Source organism: Convolutriloba macropyga, chromosome 6 (genome assembly GCF_964194025.1).
Source record: "Convolutriloba macropyga chromosome 6, txConMacr16.3, whole genome shotgun sequence".
Classification (NCBI taxonomy): Eukaryota; Metazoa; Xenacoelomorpha; order Acoela; family Convolutidae; genus Convolutriloba; species Convolutriloba macropyga.
The window spans coordinates 38,729,022-38,749,558 of NC_134473.1; the positions used below are offsets into that span (position 1 = coordinate 38,729,022).

Consider the following 20,537-nt stretch of genomic DNA (forward strand, 5'->3'; position numbering starts at 1 on the left):
CACACTATTCGATTAAAGTTTTGAAAGTTTCAATCAGTCGAGGCATTTTTTAGTCACTTTTTGCAAAGTTTCGTCCATAAACCAGACAAGTTCACCGACTTTGGGATTTTTTCTGCTTTCTGTTGGCTTTTTAGTTTGCATATTGCATTTTGGTTGATAATCTGTCATTCATCTAATACAAATTTAGTCTGTAAAACCTTGTGGTTCCTTGAAAACTTTTCGAATGTCAGCCTTTTCTAAGCATTTGGAATGAACGCAATAGCATTATTTTGCCTTATTAACTAAAAATAAATTGCTCGACTAAATACACCGTCGTAAGTCGATACCTTAGAATAACCAATCTCCATTAATTGTAACTATGCTAAAAACTCGTAACTCAAATCAAAGCATCGATGGGAACCAATTAATAATCCTGGGTTGCAGTGCCAAATTTAACGGCTCATTGCTAACTGTAGCTCATTAATCTTTACACTGGCCCTCTTAAGTCGATACCTTAGAATAACCAATCTCCATTAATTGCAACTGTGCTAAAAACTCGTAACTCAAATCAAAGCATCGATGGGAACCAATTAATAATCCTGGGTTGCGGTGCCAAATTTAACGGCTCATTACTAACTGTAGCTTATTAATCTTTACACTGGCCCTGATTCCAATTTCAACCATAGATTTTCTTTTCTTTATTCATAGTGATGTCATTTGAAATATTCGAGTCGAAAATTTTCCAATACACTGTTAACAACAAAAAAAGTGTTTTTAGAAGCATGAAATCAAACACAGTTCAAACGATGAACCAATAGCAGCCACAAACTGCACTAACAATGAAAGGAGGTGGCAATTAAACTCAAATGAATGCGTTTTAACTGAAAAGTTTGGCTGGATGATCACTTCTAAATGAGGGCAAATTTGCTTTCTTCCAAACTTATGGAAGTTATAGACATTTTGATTGGCGAAATGGCATCTTAACAGGTATATAGAAGAAATGAACTAATTCTGACAAACATAACAAAATATGATATCATGATTTTTGTATACCTGTATATCTCAACACAAGCAAATCGATTACTAACTTTTAAAGACAAAAGATAAGTTTGCTTTTTTTCTGTTTCAGTGGCACACACTGGCAACTTTAATGGCAATTTGTGTTAAAGTATGTGATTCTAATTTGTTTTGAGGAAAACAATGAACCCAAATCTATAATCAAATAGTTGTTCTGGAAACTTTTCGTTTTTCAGTTACTTTTCAAATTAAAAGTTAACCAAGTGAACATTGTTTCTCTGTCTTGAGATGTGTAAATGTGTTTTTATGAAAATATGTGTATCATTTGGGTACAATGTTCTGCGACAACTGATGCGAAATATTTATTAAATGTTTCCAAAAACAGATTTCAGTTTTGTTGATGACCGACAAACATTCCTACAAACGCCTGACCTTTGTTTTGTTGTCTTTACACTAGTTTCTCAATTAGCTCAATCAGAATCGAGAAGCGTGTAACCAAAACTGTAACTTACCTGTGGCAAGATTTGAATAGCTGTTTCCTCCGCTTTTTGCTGTAAGTGAACAAGAAGGAACCATAGCACATGGTGAGCTGGGACAGTCATACCACACGTCTAGTGTTATAGTGTGAAGGTTTGATGGTTGTAACCCTCTGAAAACCAAATTAATTTAAATTCATATTTGTGAGAGCATTTAAAATTGCGCGGGTATTTTTTACCGGAAAATTGCAGGTAATTTGCTTGCGCGGTGTGCATTTTATCAATTTTGAGAAAAACTGTGCAGGTAATTTTGCCTGCATACCATCTTACCTGCACACAGCGCAGAAAAAGTTAGCTAAGCATTTTTAGAGGACATCAGAAATAATCTTTCAGAAATATTTGTCAAATTTAAAGAAAACGCAGTTTATTTGATAAAATTTGATAAAAACTTGATAATAAAAAAACTGAAACTCTCAAAAGTTTTACAAAAACCAAACAAACGAAACTTGACAACACTTTAACATCAGTTCATTTTAGATCAAATCTTCTCAAAAAACATAAGAAATTGAAACAAGATGGCTTGTTCGAGACTGTGCGGAGCACAAAATGCTCCAACATAAGTCTCAAATTTGTCAAAAATTATTTTTTCTTCTAAGAGGAAAAGTTCCTTTGATGATCAATTTCGAAAACCTACAATCAAAGCAATTTTGCCTGAGCAATATTGAGTACAACTTACTTTAATACATAAAATGAAAATTCAGAAAAACAATTTGAAATAATTTTAACAGATGAAAAAAAGAAAAAATAACAACCTTCTAAAGAGATGAGAAGAACACCCCACAAGAACAACCAATTGCAAAAAAAACTCCAGCATAAGCAAACAGAAACAGTGCTTTGCAAAAGAAAACGCTGCAATTAGTTGACGCAAACGAAAAAGCAAACAAACAAATAAATAGATTTGATTGACTCAGGAATTCAAAAAGCAACTACCAGACTGAAAATAATTTTCTCAAGAAATTTATCCCTTTTATATTGTTTTTCGCTTTTAGTATATGATTCACTGCGACACCAGCGAATCAGATCCGTTTGAACATTTTTCTGTAAAATTTTACGGAATACGAAGAAATCATCAAAAAGTTGGTTTATGTCAAATGTTTGGTTTGGCGAGCAGCTTTTTTCATGTTAATTTTCAATTATGCATTAGGTGTCCTGTGTTCAAAACAATTCCTGTTTTAAGATTTTTTTCCAACCTTCAGTCGAACCAAAGAAAAAACCAATTCCTTTCTTTGTGGTTACATGACAAAGAGAAGAAGTATGAGGTTAAACTTATTTACTTTTTGCTAACAGGAAAAAGTGACATTTTGAATATCAATTATATCATTTCGATGCATTCTGGCAATTACACATTTAATCAGTTCCAAATCCATTAGCGAGATTATCTCCTTAAGTTTGCCGAGTATCAGTAGAAAAGACAAGAGCAGTATCAGCAAAGATAAAGTTTGCCCTATTTTTTTTACTCAAATGACTTTATTTTAGTTAATTTTAGTGCAAGTATAAATCTAATTGACTGGATGATATGGCCTTGATTAGTTTTTTGTAGCAGTTTAGAAAAAAGTCTACTTAACCGATAATACCTTAAATTGTTTTCATTATTTGAAGTTAAAATTTCAAAAGGATTTTTACAGAACTGGCAATCACGCAGATTGCTCATCAATATGAAACAAACAACTGAACAGCAGAAGCAACAAAGTCGATTTAAGTCTTTGAAGTCAAGGCAATTGATGAAGGAAAAGTTTTCCTTCAAGTTTTTGCGTTTTCTGTTATATCTTTGGTTGTCCACTCAAGAAATACATATTTAATTTCAATATCAAATTCAAAAACAATTAAATGGAAGGTATAGCCAGTTAAGAGAAAATTTTGACAAAAATCTAATTATTTAGCTGGGAAACTTTCCCGATTGCATTTTTTTATTTTTTTTTTATATTGAGAGAAATTATTTTTTGATGACTAAAGTTGTTATTCAACCAAAGGCCAAAGCATAACTTATACCTGAAAGGCACTTGAATCATCAGGAACAACCAACAGAATGCATAATCGATTTTTAAAAACCCAATTTCTAAATATTATCAAATAAACCAAGTTTTTAATAGATTTTCTGGCGTAGGTGAAAGAAATTAGCTGAACTGATCTGAGAAATGCTTTTTTAAAAAACCGCGATTTCTTAGCTTAATAGGAAAGTTCGTGATAACGTTCCTACCCATTTGCGTTGAATCAAACAACATATACAATAGAACCTCTGATGTGTAGAGAAAACAGTTAATTCAAGTGGCCAGAAAACCAAGCAAAAGAAGAAAAAAATGATTAGAATTATTTTTTCTTTTCTCGTTTCTAAAAAACTGTTTTCTATATTTTATAGAATGTCCCATTTATTAATTTGAATGAATGTGACAAACCTGAAGTCCCATTCACACAAAACCAGAGAAAATAACTACATCGTACTAAATCGTTTCAAGAGTTTCAAATTGTTCATAAATCAGTTGAATTAAAAAAGGGAGATAATAATTTTTGAAAATAAAAATTTTGCATGTAATAAGTTTTTTATGTTGATGTTTTTAGAAGTTTTGTGTTTTCGGTTATATTGAAAACCTACTGAACTACAAAACTAAAAATCTAAAATAGGCACTAATAGGGTAAGAAAGAACTAAGAAGAAGTGAAGTGTTTTTCTACTATGAATATTGCTTTCTAATAATTCCGCAAAAGTTTAATCAAATTTAGATTATCCGATATGTTTTTATTAACAATATTGATTAACTAACAATTCCATGACCATTATGGATATTTCAACACATTAAGTTTATAAAGTTTAATACAACCGAAAACATTATCACGACTTATTAATACAAAGACCAAAAGACCAAAAACAACATCAGGACATATTAATCAATATTCCGAGATAGTAAAATTTGACATCACAACCAGATCGTATAAAAGAAGAGGACGCCGTCGTAACAACTGCAAAGACATAATTTGTAATATTGATTGTAATTGACGTAAATAAATATTACTCGCCGAAAAATTATTTCTGCAACAAACTTCTTTAAATTCTCTGACCAAAAGGTGGACATCATAAACGGATCAAAAGCCACGCAATCAGTTCTGTATTGTTAATTGAATAACTTAAGTATATTACGAGCCAATTGTTGCCCACTTGGCAGATGGAGAGGGCTCAGTGATTATCAGAAAGTCCTGAAGACAAAACCTCATTATAGTTTTTTATACGTTACAAGCTAAACAGTAAATATACATCCAATGGAAATTATTAAATGAAGGTTTTACCACTTTGGATATCAATTCATAAAAACAAACATGTGAAAAAATAGCAAAGTCCATTATAAAACTCCCATTTTTGGGGCTAAAATTTTAGCAATCAAAAACAATATTACTGTAGGTTCCAAAAAATGAAGCCAATAAAAAGGAGCGCACCGTTTTGATTCTGAAGTAGTTATGTCATCTTGAAAGTAAAATTAACTTACGTCTATGATCGAGACGTGCGTAATTACTTAATTGGCTGATGAAGACTTTATTAAATATGATTGAGGGCTAAAACAACGAAAAACATGAAATTACTTAGCACTCAAAACTCATATATAATTTATGAAAACAATTGACAACCCTTCACACAAACGATTAGCAGTCAACTTAAGCCGTTGATACGCTTTTCGTTCTACTACTACTGAAATCGACCAGTTCTTTAACTTTTGGGTTTGTAACCAACCTACAGAAAAAACGACTTCCAAAGTCGAACCTCAGTTATTTACAAAAACTCTTAGAGGAACACATAATTTTAAAATAATCAATTCAATATACTATGAAAAAGACATACCAGTTATATTCAAACGACCTTGTTAGGGTCTCAACGACGCCCCTCAGTATAGGAACTCAACAACAATACAATATATGAACAAAAAAGGCTAATTTTACATGTATTTAATAAACATATTAGTATCAATGTCAACAGTGTCCTTGGTTGCCAACACATCAATTCGGACAACAACATCTATGCACTTTTAAGACAAATAGAGAGCATTTGACAAAATCAATAGTTCTGATTTTGCAATTAAAACTTTTACAGCTTCTTTTCAAGGTCAAACATGTATACAAAAAGAGCTAAAATCCTTGATATAATTATTCTTATTCGGCAATGAATATTGAAAAAAATGGAACGACAGGCTTTATATCAATTCTCATAGAATTTCTAGGATTTCTTTCGAATAATGTTTCATGAAGTAAACAACCTACTGTACCAAACAACAAAAAGTGAGATCCTGAAATCAACATTTGATCCTCATTTAAAACTAAAGATTAAACTGTAAAGACTCTCAAGTAGCAACATCATGAATATTCAGCTGGCTTGTCCTCTCAACGTTTTCGATTCTATTCTTCCAACAATGCACGCTAGATAGATAGGAAACTGCATATGTCAAAAGAATGAATTCCCCACTCACTAAATTTGATTACGAAAAGGCAAATAAAGGTCACTCAGGCTACATAACCAATTGAAAATTCCCATTTCGTTAAAAATTATCTTTAAAATCAGAACAACAATTTTGATCTAAGGAGAGTTTTCGAAAAAAAGTACTATGAACAAGATGAGACGTTCGAGTGTAAATCTGCTAGAAATTTATGTTATTGAGAACAATTTTTAGTCATTAAACAACATTGAGAGACAATTTTCACCTTTAATATGTCGTTATTTTTAAAACAAAGAACTCGCTGCCAATTGGTCACACATAGAAGTTTGAAATATGCCTCTTTGGAAACTCAAGTGGTCTTGAAATCAATCAGAAAATGTGAAAAATTCAATTGTAACTCAGAACTCAAAACGCACATATTTCTAGAACATTTAGTGTACAGGCAAACAAACCATTAACCATTAACTGCAGCCACTGGTAAGCTTGCTTTGTTCCGCTACTGAAATCAAGAGACATTACAATCCTCAAACTATAGCAAACTACAGAAGAAAAAAACATCTACATACAATCAATCAAATGCTTTCGAATTAATCAATGCGGTAAAATAAAAGCTAAGCCCGAATTTTGATGAGACCTGTCGGTATTGTGTATCAGTAACGAAACAACATAAAGAACAGAAAATGGACAGCAAATAATCACCATTAAAACAAATGCTTCTCCAAAACGAATATTGTGCCCGAAACTATCGAGAAAAACTTGAACACAACTCAAATGGCCGCAGAACGCGGAAAAAAGCTCTAAAAACCAAAACATCTAGATCAGAAAGCAAATCTGTTTTGTTGTAAAAATCCACGATGTAACAAATTACAGCTTCGATATCGCTTCAGGGATGTTAAAACCCGTCGATAAGGAAAATGGTATCATAATAGGGCAAAAATTAAAAAAAAACTTTTAAAAGCTTAAATCAACATCTGAACAAATTATTTTTAGGAGTTAAAAGTTCTCGAAAAAATTAAACCAAAATAACTACTCGAAAAAGACCAAAACTTGAAAAAGTTTTTGATTTTCACTACCTACACTTGACAGGTTTTCTAGTGATTCCCCACAGCTCTTTATGACAAATATAATGATCGGCCAAAAATGACTGAAAATAAAAAACCCGTTTAGCATCTAGATCCTCTTTGCATAATTGGGGTCGGAACAATTAATCGGTACAAATGCAAGGGGTGTAATTATTTCCTAAGAAAAAATCCCCATTTTCAATTTTTGAAAGTTTAAAAATTTTGAGGATTGTATCGGTTGGTTGCAACATACAAGATGCGAAAAGTAAAGCTGATCGGAGCAAAAGAACAGCTTTCATTTAAATCGTATCAAAAGACTATGTTGAACTTTGCGCTTAGTGTTTTTTCGTTCAGCAAACTTTATGATAAATTTAAAATTTAGGTGATATACATGTTAAAAGTTGCTTACTTTGCAATTTTTTGTTAATGAATTTGAATTTTTGCCTGTAACCGTGCTGTCTAAAGATGTTGATTGTTCAGTTTGTCATTTTTATTGTTCAAATTTGACAGCGCTTTGTAATTTGTGTATAAAATGCGAATCATCATTTAGTAAGTTTACCCTGTTCCATTTCATGAACTAATGGAACGATGTAGACACCTACATTGGATATGATTTGAGATCTCTGCCAATCTATCAAATTATGAAACATTTAGAATCTTTCATCGCAGTTACTTTTTCGACCACAACCTTGAGGAAGAATGCTATATATAGTAAAGTGTTTAATGATAGAATTTAGCAATGAGCTTTGAGTCAGAAATGAAAAATTGTAAACAGCCATCTCAATTTTACAATAAATGAGCTCAGTGCCATTTTTAACTTTCAGAGTAAGCTTACGAAAGTGTAGTAGATGAATCGGTTATGTTGGTGGTCCCATTGACTTCATAAAATGAGACTCCGCCCACAGGAGCTTCCCAAGAGAAGAACAGTTCGGTGCTGTTGAGAGCACGGTAGTTGAATGCGTTTGCGTCAGGGTTCTTAGGTCCTGTAACCATCATCAATGAAATACGAATGCCAAACAATTTATTATTCAGAGTAAAATATGGATAGAATTTATTAATTTGATAAAGACGTCAATTTTCGGAATCAACGAATTCATTTAAAGAATCTCTGCAGGGTTAAATGATGAGTTCCTTATAGCATTAGAAATTGGTGATTTTCATCTATTATCCCATTACTTCGAACGAAATGAAATCAAAATCAGCGTAAATTGAAGTTAGTTATTTTCAGAAATATACGTTTGGAAGAAATATAAGTTTTCTTAATATGCATTTAACTTTAGAAAAAAAACAACAAATTCATCAATTTAAATAATTTGATTATTCGATTTCATTGTTTAAATATTAATGGATGCTTGTATATAATATTTTTCGTTTCAATATGTTAAAGTTTTTATTACAGATTTAATTAAGTTGTTTCCAAAAATTAATTAATTTTATGAATCAACTTCTTACTGGTACAGGCATCGATGCCACCGAGACTGGTTGTGAGGCCACTGAGAAGATCCAGGGATCGGAGTTCATAGTGATACAATGTACCAGGGGTCAGACCGGCTCCTATAACAGGAAATGAGGTTACACTAGATAACATTTTTTAAAACAACGCGAAGAAAATAACATTAAAAAAGGAAAACAAGTCAGTTCGGTAATGCGCGTTCACGCAAAGCTTTGCAACCAAATACCTGTAAACAATTGTTGATCAAAGTTCGCAGGAATTGAGAAAATCTCAACATTATCTAAATCTATTTGACCTTGTTCTTTTGAATATATATTTTTAAGGAGAAAATAAAACTTAGCCAGTTTCCATTTTTCAGCTTTTTTGACTGATTCCCAACTTTAGTACGATATCAGCATGTTGAGCAATAATTTTGAAATCTTTTCATGAAAAGATTGTAGTGCATTGCAATAGGAAGCAAAATTTCATTAAAAGATAAAAGTAGAGGCAAGTAAAATTTGAGGTAAAATTTAATGCAAACTTAATACAGCTTCCTAGTATAGAGTTCCGTTTAATAGGAGACATAGGAAAAATAGTAGCTGCTTGCATGTATTAAAAATTACCTTTTTAAACAAATAACTTGAAAAATTCTATGAAAAGTATTTTTGATCCGACCCCACTTGTGGGGAAGGGAAGAACTATATACTCAAATGGTTTTTTTGTTCAGTCAATTTTGGACGATCGATATATGCATCGAATAGAAATGTGAGCGGTATCATTAAAAAGCTCGTCCAGCGCAGAGTTCGAAATTCCAAAGATTTTTTTGAAATTCGTTTTTTCGAGGAGTTATCGAGGTTTTAAGTTTTGTGCAAACACGTGATGTTTGGCATGATTTTGTCCTCTTTTAGCGTAAATTTAGTTCAAATTAAGATCTTTTCTATCAGAATTTTAATACAAAATTACATTTTATGCTACAAATGAAACAATTTTGTGTTTTTAATAGACGAAACGCAATAAAAATGCTAGTTACAGTCAGATGAAGCCCAATGAACAAATAAAGTGCAATAGGCTTGCTAAAGAGAAGTAAGTGCTCTATATAGTAATTTGAGTGGACAGCAATTTGAGTGGCTGTAAGGACTTTGAAAAACTCGAATAATTTTTTTTCGAATAATAATTGATTTCTGTGAAATCTATGTCGTTTTCACTGTTGACAAGACCCAATTCCTTAAAGTAAAACTGATCTGGTTAGCCGTTTTATATTCTAACTATTGTCTTTATGACATCGATGTCAAGACTTTTCATGATTTTTTTTAATTTTTGGTTATTTTTTTATAATTTTGGTTCCTTTTGAAATCTTATCGCATTATCTTATTAGAGACAGTCTCATTGGCCTAAAGGAGACTTCCAATTGATCATAGATAAGAATTTTAGAGAAAAAACTTATGGTTTTAATGGCTTCGACACTGTCTTAACGCACATTTCCACTGAATTCTCATATTTTTGCTTGTATTTGCTGTCGTTTTCATAGTCATACGACTTATTGTGATGACTTATTGATGATCTACGAATGACACAAATTATTGTTTTTCCAGCGAAATATAACTCATTATTGTTTTTATAACTTATTATTTATTGATTTCCGTTGAAAGCTATTGAATATAATCGCTTTGATAATACAGGTTTTCCCAAACAATTTGTACTTTTAATATATTTGATCATATCTGTTGATTTTGGTTGTTACAAAAAAAATCTCATTGATAATAAAAAATTAATTGAAAATGAAAAAGTATTTACTGAATGGTTCATATTTTAATGGCTTCGACATTTTCTCTCTCAGTTTTTATTTGAATGTGCTGTTTTTGCCTGTTTTTTTCTTTATGTAGTCGTAAAATGATACGAAATATCAAAAAATTCTGAATTTTTGCGGTATCAAATGATTTTTGTTTTTTTTTCTAATTTTGTTGTTCGCTTTTCTCTCCGTAGTCTTATTAAAGGCCGATTTCGTGAGGGCTGAAATGAGGCATGGCATTATTTAATTCATTTAGTGGTTTGTAATTTTTTTTTAATTGAAAGATATGTTTTTGATTATCTCTTTATTTGGTTGACAGTTAATTCAAAAAAGTAGATGCGCGTGGGTCGGAACATCACTTGTGACCGCACATTAACGAGCCTTCTTGTTGTTTTTCAATTTTTTTGGTAACATTAAAACCACTGTCGGAAATATTAACTTGTGTCGTCTTTCTTTTGTGCGTCTTTCTGAAAAAAAAAATTCACCAAGTTTTGCCTATGAGGCAAGCAATGTGTGCTACCCAATTTTTCTATGATCTAGAAAAAGGTAAGACATTTTTATAATGAAGTGTTTTTTTTCCTCTTCAAATTCAAAAAACATTAGAGACGTAACCTGCTTTTCTTAAATTTTATACGGCCTGCAATTGATAGTTCTACTTATAGCAACAAAACTTAGTAAAATCCAAAAAAAAATGATTAAAACCTTTACTGTACTTTTTGAAAATTTGTAAATTCTTCTTTTGGCCCCCTCCTGTGACCTTTTTCGAGTGGTAGTTCGAAAATCTGGCTTATTTTCAAAATAAAGAGATGCGACAGAATTCATGAAAGAGGTATTGTGAGAACAAAAAAGTGCTATTTGAAAATAAAAACTGTCTGATAGAAACGCACTGCTCACAATTCGTAGATTTTAACTCATCCAGTGGGCTACGATCCAGCATAATAAATGAAAACATAAGAAAGAAAGAGAGGATAGGAATTTTGAGAAGCATAATCGACTGTAATAGAAACTTTTTTCTCAAAAACAAATGTAATCTTCTCACTGCTAATACTTTCTACTGTATTTCCAAATATTAACCATGGTAAAAGAATAAACAAAAAAGTATAAAAAATTATTCAGATTTAATATAGAGTGCGTGAAATTAGATAGATAAAGCTCATCAATTTTCCCTTAGTTTCTTGAAACAATATTGCAGGTCTTTCTTGTGGTCGAATTGAAATCAAAATCTTAAAATTATGGTATTTTTAAAAATTAGAAAAAAAAATCCCGCATTTTAATTGTTTTTCTTCGCTACTCAAACTATCAACCATTTTAAATAACGTTGAAGCTGATATATTCTAACAGAAAAAAAACACTTGAAAATTTCATTAAGCTGATGAAAACATTACATTTAGTGATGTGTACCATTTCGGTTCTCAGAGAAAAACACAATACTTCTTTCGTATATATTTTGAGAGACGCATCGCGTAAAAAACATTGTCATTGATGCATTTTGAGTTGTTAATTTTGATCGGCAGATGTTTTTGAGTCATATTGGAACGGATGATGACCATTTTTGATCCTGAACGCCCTAATAATATAAATAATGCAACTCAAAAAGGTCAGGTTTGAGCCGTTGCTCTAATCTTCGGAAGTATGATGCTTCCCTTAAGCTTCCATAATGAACTATGATTGTCTCATATTCCCTACAATATACTACAATATACCTGTTTGGGCATACTGATTTACTACGCAGCGGTACGTACTCAGTAAATGGGAGGCACAAAATTTTATAATGCTTTACATAAAATAAGCCTTTAATATTTATCTGTACAGAAGTCAAAGACTGTTTTGTAGCGAAGGTCGACGAAAAGTGAGAAAATAAAACAAGTGGAAAACTGAAACACCCCGGGTCGTGGTCATTGTTTGAAGAAAACAGTAATGAACCTGGGGTTTTTCCTGTTTGTGCCCCCACACAAGGCGCATGCCATATTTTTACCTAATGATTTACTATGTATTGACACGTGCTCTGTTATTCGGGTGTGCAAAACGGACTGAGGGCGCCAATACGTTTTGCACCCCCGTTACCGAGCACATGCCATTACATAGTAACTCAGAAGGTAAAAATATGGCAGGTGCCGTCTGTGTGGCACTAACAGGAAAAACCCAATTTCATTACTGTTTTCTTCAAACAAAAACCATGACTCAGGGTGTTTCAGTTTTTCACTTGTTTCATTTCCCTACTTTTACTCGACATTCGCGACAGATCAATCTTGGACTTTTGTACAGATAAACATGAAAGTTTTTTGTAAAAAATTATTTCATTATGCACCTCCCATGTTCCCCTTTATTGAGCACGTACCATTGCCTTTTAAACCAGTATATGCAATTATGGCACGTGCTCTTGTGGGTTGAAAATAATGTGCACGCACTAAATAAGGGGGATGACGAAAGAAGTGTAGTGAAAAAGCAGTTTTGCAAATGCTATATTGCGCTGCATGTTCTGAAGTGCTCCAATCAGCGATAGCAAAATCCCATTCTAAAAATGGTAATAATTTTGAGCAACACTTACCTCTGTTGTCGTCTGTGTAAGTGGTCGTGAAGTTATATGGAGAGCTTGCAGGACCATTGATCCATAAATTGACGAAAGTGCCATCTCGATACAGTCGATATTCAGTCGAGGTCGCATTTGTCTAGGTCTCAGATTTGTTAAAGTGCTGCGCATTAAGCTGGAGATATCGATGCGAATCGGGTACACGCTTTATAGATTATGAGCACTACTGTTCCAAATATTATTTGGTACAAACACCATACAAACAACTCCTAGGTTGATGTCCCAGACCAAAGTGGTTATAGGCCTTCTGAGTTTTGATTCACGGTCCCAGACAAAAATGGACTATAGTCAGACTGTCATTGACCAAAGTGACCTCTGATCAGACCTGAGTTTTTATCAGACCGTCTCAGACCAAAATGAACTATTAGGTTTTAACTTTTTATTATTGATTTTCAGGTAAATGTTGCAGGAGAACTCCATTTACAATTCAATAAAATTACCTGCAATTGCAGGTACTTGCAGGTAAGGTGCAAGTACTGTGCAGCTACGCCAAAATACATGCACATTTCAGCTAAATTTACCTGAATTTTTAGGTAATTTTATCCGCACTTTTCTTAGAGTGTATATTTATTTCAATTGACTGATATCTGCAGAAAATTATTCGTTCAAGCAAAATCAAGCGCAAAATTTTGGTACTACGAGAACGCAAACGCCGACAACTTACAATTTTTTTGTATATCATGAAAATGTCAGAAGTTTTCTAGCGACAATGACAGTTTTTCATTAAAAAAAGATTTTGATCTTTAAGTGTTCCAATTAGTTATACAGGGGGACAAATTATATTAAACGAAGGGAGTCCTTGGCTCTGATCATTGCTCAGCTGCAATATTGGCTGTTGATTGAGAAAAAATCCTTTTTTTTCCAAACCAGCAGAAAAAATATTTATTCATTAATCCTTGTATGCGTTCCATGTCGTATTTTTTGTGTTTCTCGTATGACTTCTAGGGAACCATAGAAATCAGATATGACCTAGGATGATTACAAGGAAATGCCGAAATTTCTTGCTCTTATCTTTGCCAATGTCAATTAAGAAGTATTTCGATGCTCTTGAAAAACTCCTTATTTGTTTTACAGATGCGTTCCATTTGGTGAAAATTTTTGTATGATTCTTGTATGACTACTAGGAAATCATGAAAATCATATATGACCTTGTATGATTACCTGGAATCATATATGACCTTGTGTGAAAGTAAAAAAAAAGTTGTATGATGGGTGACCCGGGAATGGCTTGAAAAAACAATGGGCAAAGGTGGCACGATATTGCATGCAAAACTTTCTGGAAAGAGTCTTATCAAAACTTCCAGAGCACGATAGTCATCACTTGGGTTCTCACAATGCTTTAATCGAATGTCACTTCGGTCTGAGGCCTTCTGACCAGAGGTAGCTGTTACGAAGTAAATGAACGAATAATATTAACCAATCAGAATTGAGTATTTATTTTCGAATTTAAATGCGTAGAGAAATCGTTCTAAATTAATAAAACGTTCTAATATACGTAGAAAGTTCCGAAAAAGTTCATTTAACCTAATTTTAAGTAAATATAACCACTATATGTATCGATTAAGCTGGTTTTCGGCTTTATATTTTTAGGTTTTCTAGACACTTGCCGATTGAATACGAACTGATTTTGACGTCAATGACATCAGACAAAAAACCAGTAAAAGAGCATCGAAAAAACCTTGCCGTCTAAGTTTTCACTTGTTGCATTGATCGTTAATGCTTACGTTGTATGTTTGTACGTCTTGATATTATAATGCTTATACGTTGCTTTGTTCTAATAACACGTTGTTGCTTATATACCGAAATGAATTGACTTCCGAAAGAGTGGTTTTACACCTTTTACATTGGTGCCGCTCCAAAATAAGAGCCAATTTTAGCGTCAAATCTTCAGAACTCACTATTAAAGACAACGGATATATTCAAACGCGTTCATTCAGCTTTTGACTCGTTTATATTTCTTCAAGCTACTGTCTGATCCAGTCACTCAATTAATTGTCCCGTTATCTGACCTTTGCTTTTACTTGAAAGTGGGTTGTGCTGTTGATTCATTTCCCATTCTACTCTTGCACTAGAGTAACGGAAAGGACACGTTTCGTTACAACCCAGTATGGAACGATGAAGCCAAATTCACAGTAGGTTGTCTTGATGTAGCTTTCAGCTCGATTAAAGTTTGTAACAAGGATCAGGACTCAGATGAGCTGTTCGGCACCTACTCCACCCACTTCCAAGAATGGCTAACTGGTGATGCTTTTATATGACGAAAATTATTAATTGTCGCCCTATGCCTTGCTCTTTGTTCGAACTCACATCTCTTCAAAGAAGCTGAGTTGAACACTCATGTACTCAGAAAAAACTGTAAGAACAGAACCTTTTTTGCAGTGAATTGAATACAAACGATTTTAGACGGCAAGTAACCCAACCCCTGATATCTTTCAAAGACATTTTCAAGGGGTTGTGTAGTCAAAGAACTCCGTGAAAATCATCCCTAAAAAGTCACCATTAACCCCCACAGTTGAATTTTTTGAGCTTAAAAAACATCAAGGTTCGGAGTTTGATCAAAGCTTCTGATAATCACTAATCCTTTTCCGCCAGATTGTAAAGAAAAGCAAGTAGTACTATTACGACAAGTCTCAGCGAAGTAGTATAATTTTTGGAGAAGGGAGCTGAGAAACTTTTTAAGAAAAAAAAAACATCGATTTTGAAAATTTTTTGGTCGAAAGTTGGGAAATTCAGACAAATTGGTCCATTATGGCTACATAGCAAAAAATTGACCTCAGATATGAGGAAAAAGTGAGCACATAATGCTATATTGTTCAATTTTGAAAATCTTTGGTCAATTTTGAGGCAAATCAAAAAATTTAGAAAATCAATACCGAATATTCATAAATCGTACTTTCAAGCTTAAAACCGTCCAGTTTACTGGATTACCGTTCCGTAATCAAGAATTTGCAAAAATTGACCAAAATTTGAAAAATTGGACAGATAATGGTGTGAGATATAAACTCACAACCTCAGGCTCAAAAAAAAATTGTCTTCTTATTATCTTCGTATCTCGTTTTCGTACCGTACCGTCCGCTTCGTTTTCGTTCCTTAACTTCACTATTCACAATTTCCGTTCATTTTTCATCAACGTCGCTCTCCCAAAATTTTGTTTTTCGTTTTCGTTTCCAATCATTCCGTTTTTCTTTCATTCAGAGTTGTTTTTCTCCGCCTAATTTTTTCCTTCGATGTAGTATGTTATATGTGATGAAGTATGTTGTTGTTTTTGCTGTAGTATGTTGAGTATGCTAGTATGCTGGTTTGTTGTTTAGGTCTTATAGCTTTCTAGGGTGTGACTTAAGTTTTTTCTCGAGTTACGGCTGGGTTGTCCTTTGACTTTTCAACTCTACTAATTTACTAGCCCTTCTGTTGTAGTATATTGATTTTGCTGCTGTTTGTTTGTGTGTACCTGTACGATTGCTATTTGGTTTGGTCCTGTTGCCTTCTAGGGTGTGACTTAAGTTTATTCTCGAGTTACGGCTGGATTGTTTCGCGACTTTTTCAACTATCTTAGTCTACAAACACACTATTGTAGTTTATTAAATTTTGCTGTAGTTTGTTTAATAACGTTAGTATGCTGATTGTTTGTTACGGCTTGGATTTTGATAGGATGTGACTTAAGTTTATTCTGGAGTTACGGCTAGTAAATTTCTCGACCTTTTCATCCTTTTAGTGTACTACTGCATTGCCGTAAAATAGTTTATCGTTAAATTTGTCGTTATAGACCCATTATGAACTATATTAGATTGTCTTGCAGTAGCTTCTCTCCTTCTTCCTAGGGTGTGACTTAAGTTTGTTCTGGAGTTACGGCTAGATTGTTTGCTTGAGTTTTTGCTGTGGTCTGCTAACATAGTTCTCTCCGAACTCATTTCCCGCCCGTTCTTTCCCACCGTCCCGTTTCGTTTGTTTTCCCGCACGTCCCGTTTCCGTTCTGTCGCGCATTGCTCGCTCGACTTTCCGTCCGTAACGTCTCCGTTTCGTCGCGCGTTGCTCGCTCGACTTCCCGTGTGTCCTTTGCCTCCCTCCGCGTTGAGCGCATAGCGTTCAGCGCTCCACTTCTGTTTTTGTCGGGCACAGTGTGCTCGACGACCTTCTTTGCTCTTTGGGTGGTTTGTTTTACAGACTGTCTACAGTGTGCTGTGTCTGGTGTCTTTTGCGTTGGGTATGTTTTGCGTGGATTTGATTTGTTTGGAGTGTGCATATAATAGATAACCGTGTGCTGTGGTAGTTTTGCTGGTATTTGGAAATAATAACATCGTGATGTCTAATAGTCTTGATCAAAAAGTCAAAAAATTGTACGCTGCCAGGTCAAAGCGTGAAGCTGAATTGCATGCTTTACATGAAGATATTCTTCATTGTATAAATAGTCAAAATAGGCGAGTGAAAGTTGAACGCCTAGTAACAAAGTGCAACGAAGCAATTATGACTGTTGTAGACAAAAATGAGGACCTGGTTGCATTTGCTGGAAAAACAGAGGATCCAAGTACTCTTGTTCCTTCATTAGAGTCTTACTTGGAGGCAATGACAACTAAGAACGACAACATACTCACTTCAGCACGAAACTACATCAACTCTGCTGATGATAAAGTGAGTGAGTTCCAGGAACCAAGGGCTTCCATTCGTTCTAGACTTCCCTCAATTATGACATCGTCAAAAACATCCAGTCAGCGTAAACATGATTATGTAATTGCTAAGACGAAGCGTGAAGAAATTGAAAAACAGAATGAGGCAGCCATTCGCCTTGCAAAACAGAAAAAGCAAATGGAAATAGACGAATTGGAGGAAAACAACAGGAAACGGTTGGCAGAGGCAACTCTGCAAGAATTTGAATTGCTGGACGCCGTTTCTAAAGGTAGCCAATCTGAAACAACTGCAAGTGCTAGAAGCTCAATGAGAAGTGAAAAGGTTGTCCAGGACTGGATCAACACCTCACTTGCTTTAAGTTTTAACAATGAGAGAACTAGTGGACCAGATGTTATGATTGACCCTCCAGAATGTCCTAGCCACAACAACGGCAAAACAGTAGAAGATCAGAACACTGAAGTTTCAAGGCATTCTATTCCAAAAAATTGTCGAGGCAATTACATTTTAAGCAATGAGACCTTGCAGCAACTCGACCCCTATTATACTCAACCTGAAAATTTTTTGGCTGCTGCTAACACACAGGCGTTGTACCAGGCGCACCTAAGGGCGCAAATGGATCAAACAGGCCAAAAAAGCATGGCGCTTCCAAGCATAACCAACCAAGTAACCGCGTATAGTCACCCGCCTTCTGTACACGCCCCAGGGGCTTCTTCACCACCCATTCAACAGCCCATTCCACCACAGCCGTTCGCACCGCAAGTAAATCAAAATAATGCCTCCAAGTTAATTCCCAACGCACAACTTCAATTCTCAAGTGGACCTGAAACATCAAGTCTTCCTAAGAATGATTCGGCCCCGCGTATATTCTCCCGACAACAAATTAATATTGTCCCCCGAGCACCAAACGCAACTCTTCCTCCTTTTCCGTCAACAAATCATCCAGCCCCCGCAATAAATGTTCCCTCGCACCCAAGCGCCCCACCAAGTCCAAACACTCAACAGCACAACTCCGAACCCGCTCATCCTAACAACCTTCCCATTCCGAACCCAGTCTTCGCACCTAACATCACTGCTCCCATCCCACACGCCCCTTTGAGTAATCAGCCTCTCGTCAACGAAACTTTTCAAAATAATAATATTCGAGTACACAAAGTTGTACGTTCTGTTGTTCCGCCTGTCCCAAATATGCCCACTATTCCTCTTGGCCAAAACATTGTGCCAAATATCAGTCATTGGCGGTTTCCACAGCACAGACCGTCAATAGTCAACCAAGACACAACCACCGTGAATAGTCTGCCTCCAAATATACACAACCATATCGCACCCTCAAGCACTAATATTCCACAACGAGTATATTCGAATTCACCCCTTTTGATTGATATGCAACCACCATCAGGTGCACAGCAGGAAAACCCAATCGCGACTACTAGTAATGTTGTACTTGGTCTAGCCACTCCTGTTTTTCAGCCAGCATACCCTTATGTTGGGCCCAGACCGTTGAGTTGGAGTGGTCCGCAGGTGTCTGCACCTGCCACTCCGATACCGGACAATGAGTCATTGATTAAGAAGTTGGCTGACGCAATAAACAGCAAGAAAAATGACCCCTTGCCAGAATGGAGACTTGCTCAGTATAATGGCGATCCATTACAATGGCACGAGTGGTATGGTCAATTCAAAAGCGCGATTGACTCGCAAACGCTCACTGATGACGTTAAATTGACATACCTTAAGACACTCGTCACTGGTAAAGCAAAGATTGCAATCGCCGAGTTTGCTTACTGTGGTTTAATGTACAAGGATGCACTAAGGACTTTGGAACGTAAATTTGGCCAGCCACAGGCAGTCGTAAGTGCACACTTGGATAAACTAAGCAACTTTCCGCCTCTTAAAATGCACAATAGTGATAACATCATTAACTATTCTGCAGCCATATCCAGCCTCGTTGGGGTTTTCAAGTCATTATTATATGATGCTGACTTGAAGAGCGCTTCCCTACTTAACCAAGCGGTACAGAAGTTACCACCAAACATGAAAGAGTCATGGTCACTCTTTACGGTTAAGAAGCACTGGGTCAAGCCTACCCTCCTTGACTTTAACGATTGGCTTAAAGAAAAGGCTGAGGCCCACGATCTTATGAAACAAAGCGCAACCAAGACCAAACCTGAAGAGAACATCACTTCAGTAACCAAGACCAAAACAGCCTCAAAAGTGTTTGCATCAATTTCACAACAAAGGGAAACAAAGAAGCAAATGTCATCTTCTTCTACAAACACTTACTCTCGGTGCATTGTTTGCAAAGGTAACCACCGGCTATGGGAGTGTCGAGTTTTCAAGGAAAAGACTCCAACCCAGAGAGCTAAGTTGGTTGCAGATAACAAACTTTGCTTTTCGTGCTTAAGGGACAAGCACACGTTCCGCCAGTGCCCTCAACCAAGAAAGTGCCAAGCAGAGGGTTGCAATAGTTCGCATAACACACTATTGCATGGAGCAGATAGGGTTTTCCCAACAAAACAGTCAACAAATCCCAATACCATCCAGTCTTCTGTCAACATAGGTCAAAGTAAAGCAACCACTACTCAACAGCCGTCTAATAAGACCACCACAATGTCATCTGTTACTGATGTTAAGGGGCTCCTTCAGGTAACGGAATTGCAGTTGGTCAATTCGTCCGGTTTAGATACCAAGGCTTTAGTTTTGTGTGATACCGCCTGCAGTAACTCTTGGGTGGCCGGTAGTCTCGCAGATAGACTCGGTTTGCACGGTAAAGCACTAAAGCTAACTGTCAAGGGTATTAATACCGAAGAAGTAGTTGAAACTAGGATTGTTGAAGTTACTGGGAAACCAAGAGAACATCAAGATTTCGAACAATTTACCATCAACCCTTTCGTTAAGGAGAGTCTGAACGTCGGCTCAGATATAACTAATGTACAGGCCCTGCAAGAGACTTACCCACACTTAGCAGTTCTTGATCCCGTGACATATTCCTATAAAGACATTGAGATGATACTCGGACAAGATGTCTATCATGCCATCTGCCCGTTAGAATACTTCTCTGCCGATGAGAAGCGTTCACCCGTTGCCGTACGCTTACCCATAG

The 20,537-nt window shown here is 35.2% G+C and overlaps 1 protein-coding gene across 1 annotated transcript in view; it reads right to left on the reverse strand.

Annotated features, from left to right (window-relative positions):
* The window catches only part of LOC142341666 (uncharacterized), a 159,122-nt gene that overhangs the window by 121,358 nt on the left and 17,227 nt on the right, over positions 1 to 20,537 (reverse strand). Inside the window, exons 7-10 of the mRNA XM_075392792.1 lie at positions 12,776 to 12,896; positions 8,459 to 8,560; positions 7,842 to 7,989; positions 1,509 to 1,645 (exon numbers count right to left, since the gene is read on the reverse strand). Of these exons, the coding sequence (XP_075248907.1) occupies positions 1,509 to 1,645; positions 7,842 to 7,989; positions 8,459 to 8,560; positions 12,776 to 12,896 (508 nt within the window). The remainder of the gene's footprint in view (positions 1 to 1,508; positions 1,646 to 7,841; positions 7,990 to 8,458; positions 8,561 to 12,775; positions 12,897 to 20,537) is intronic.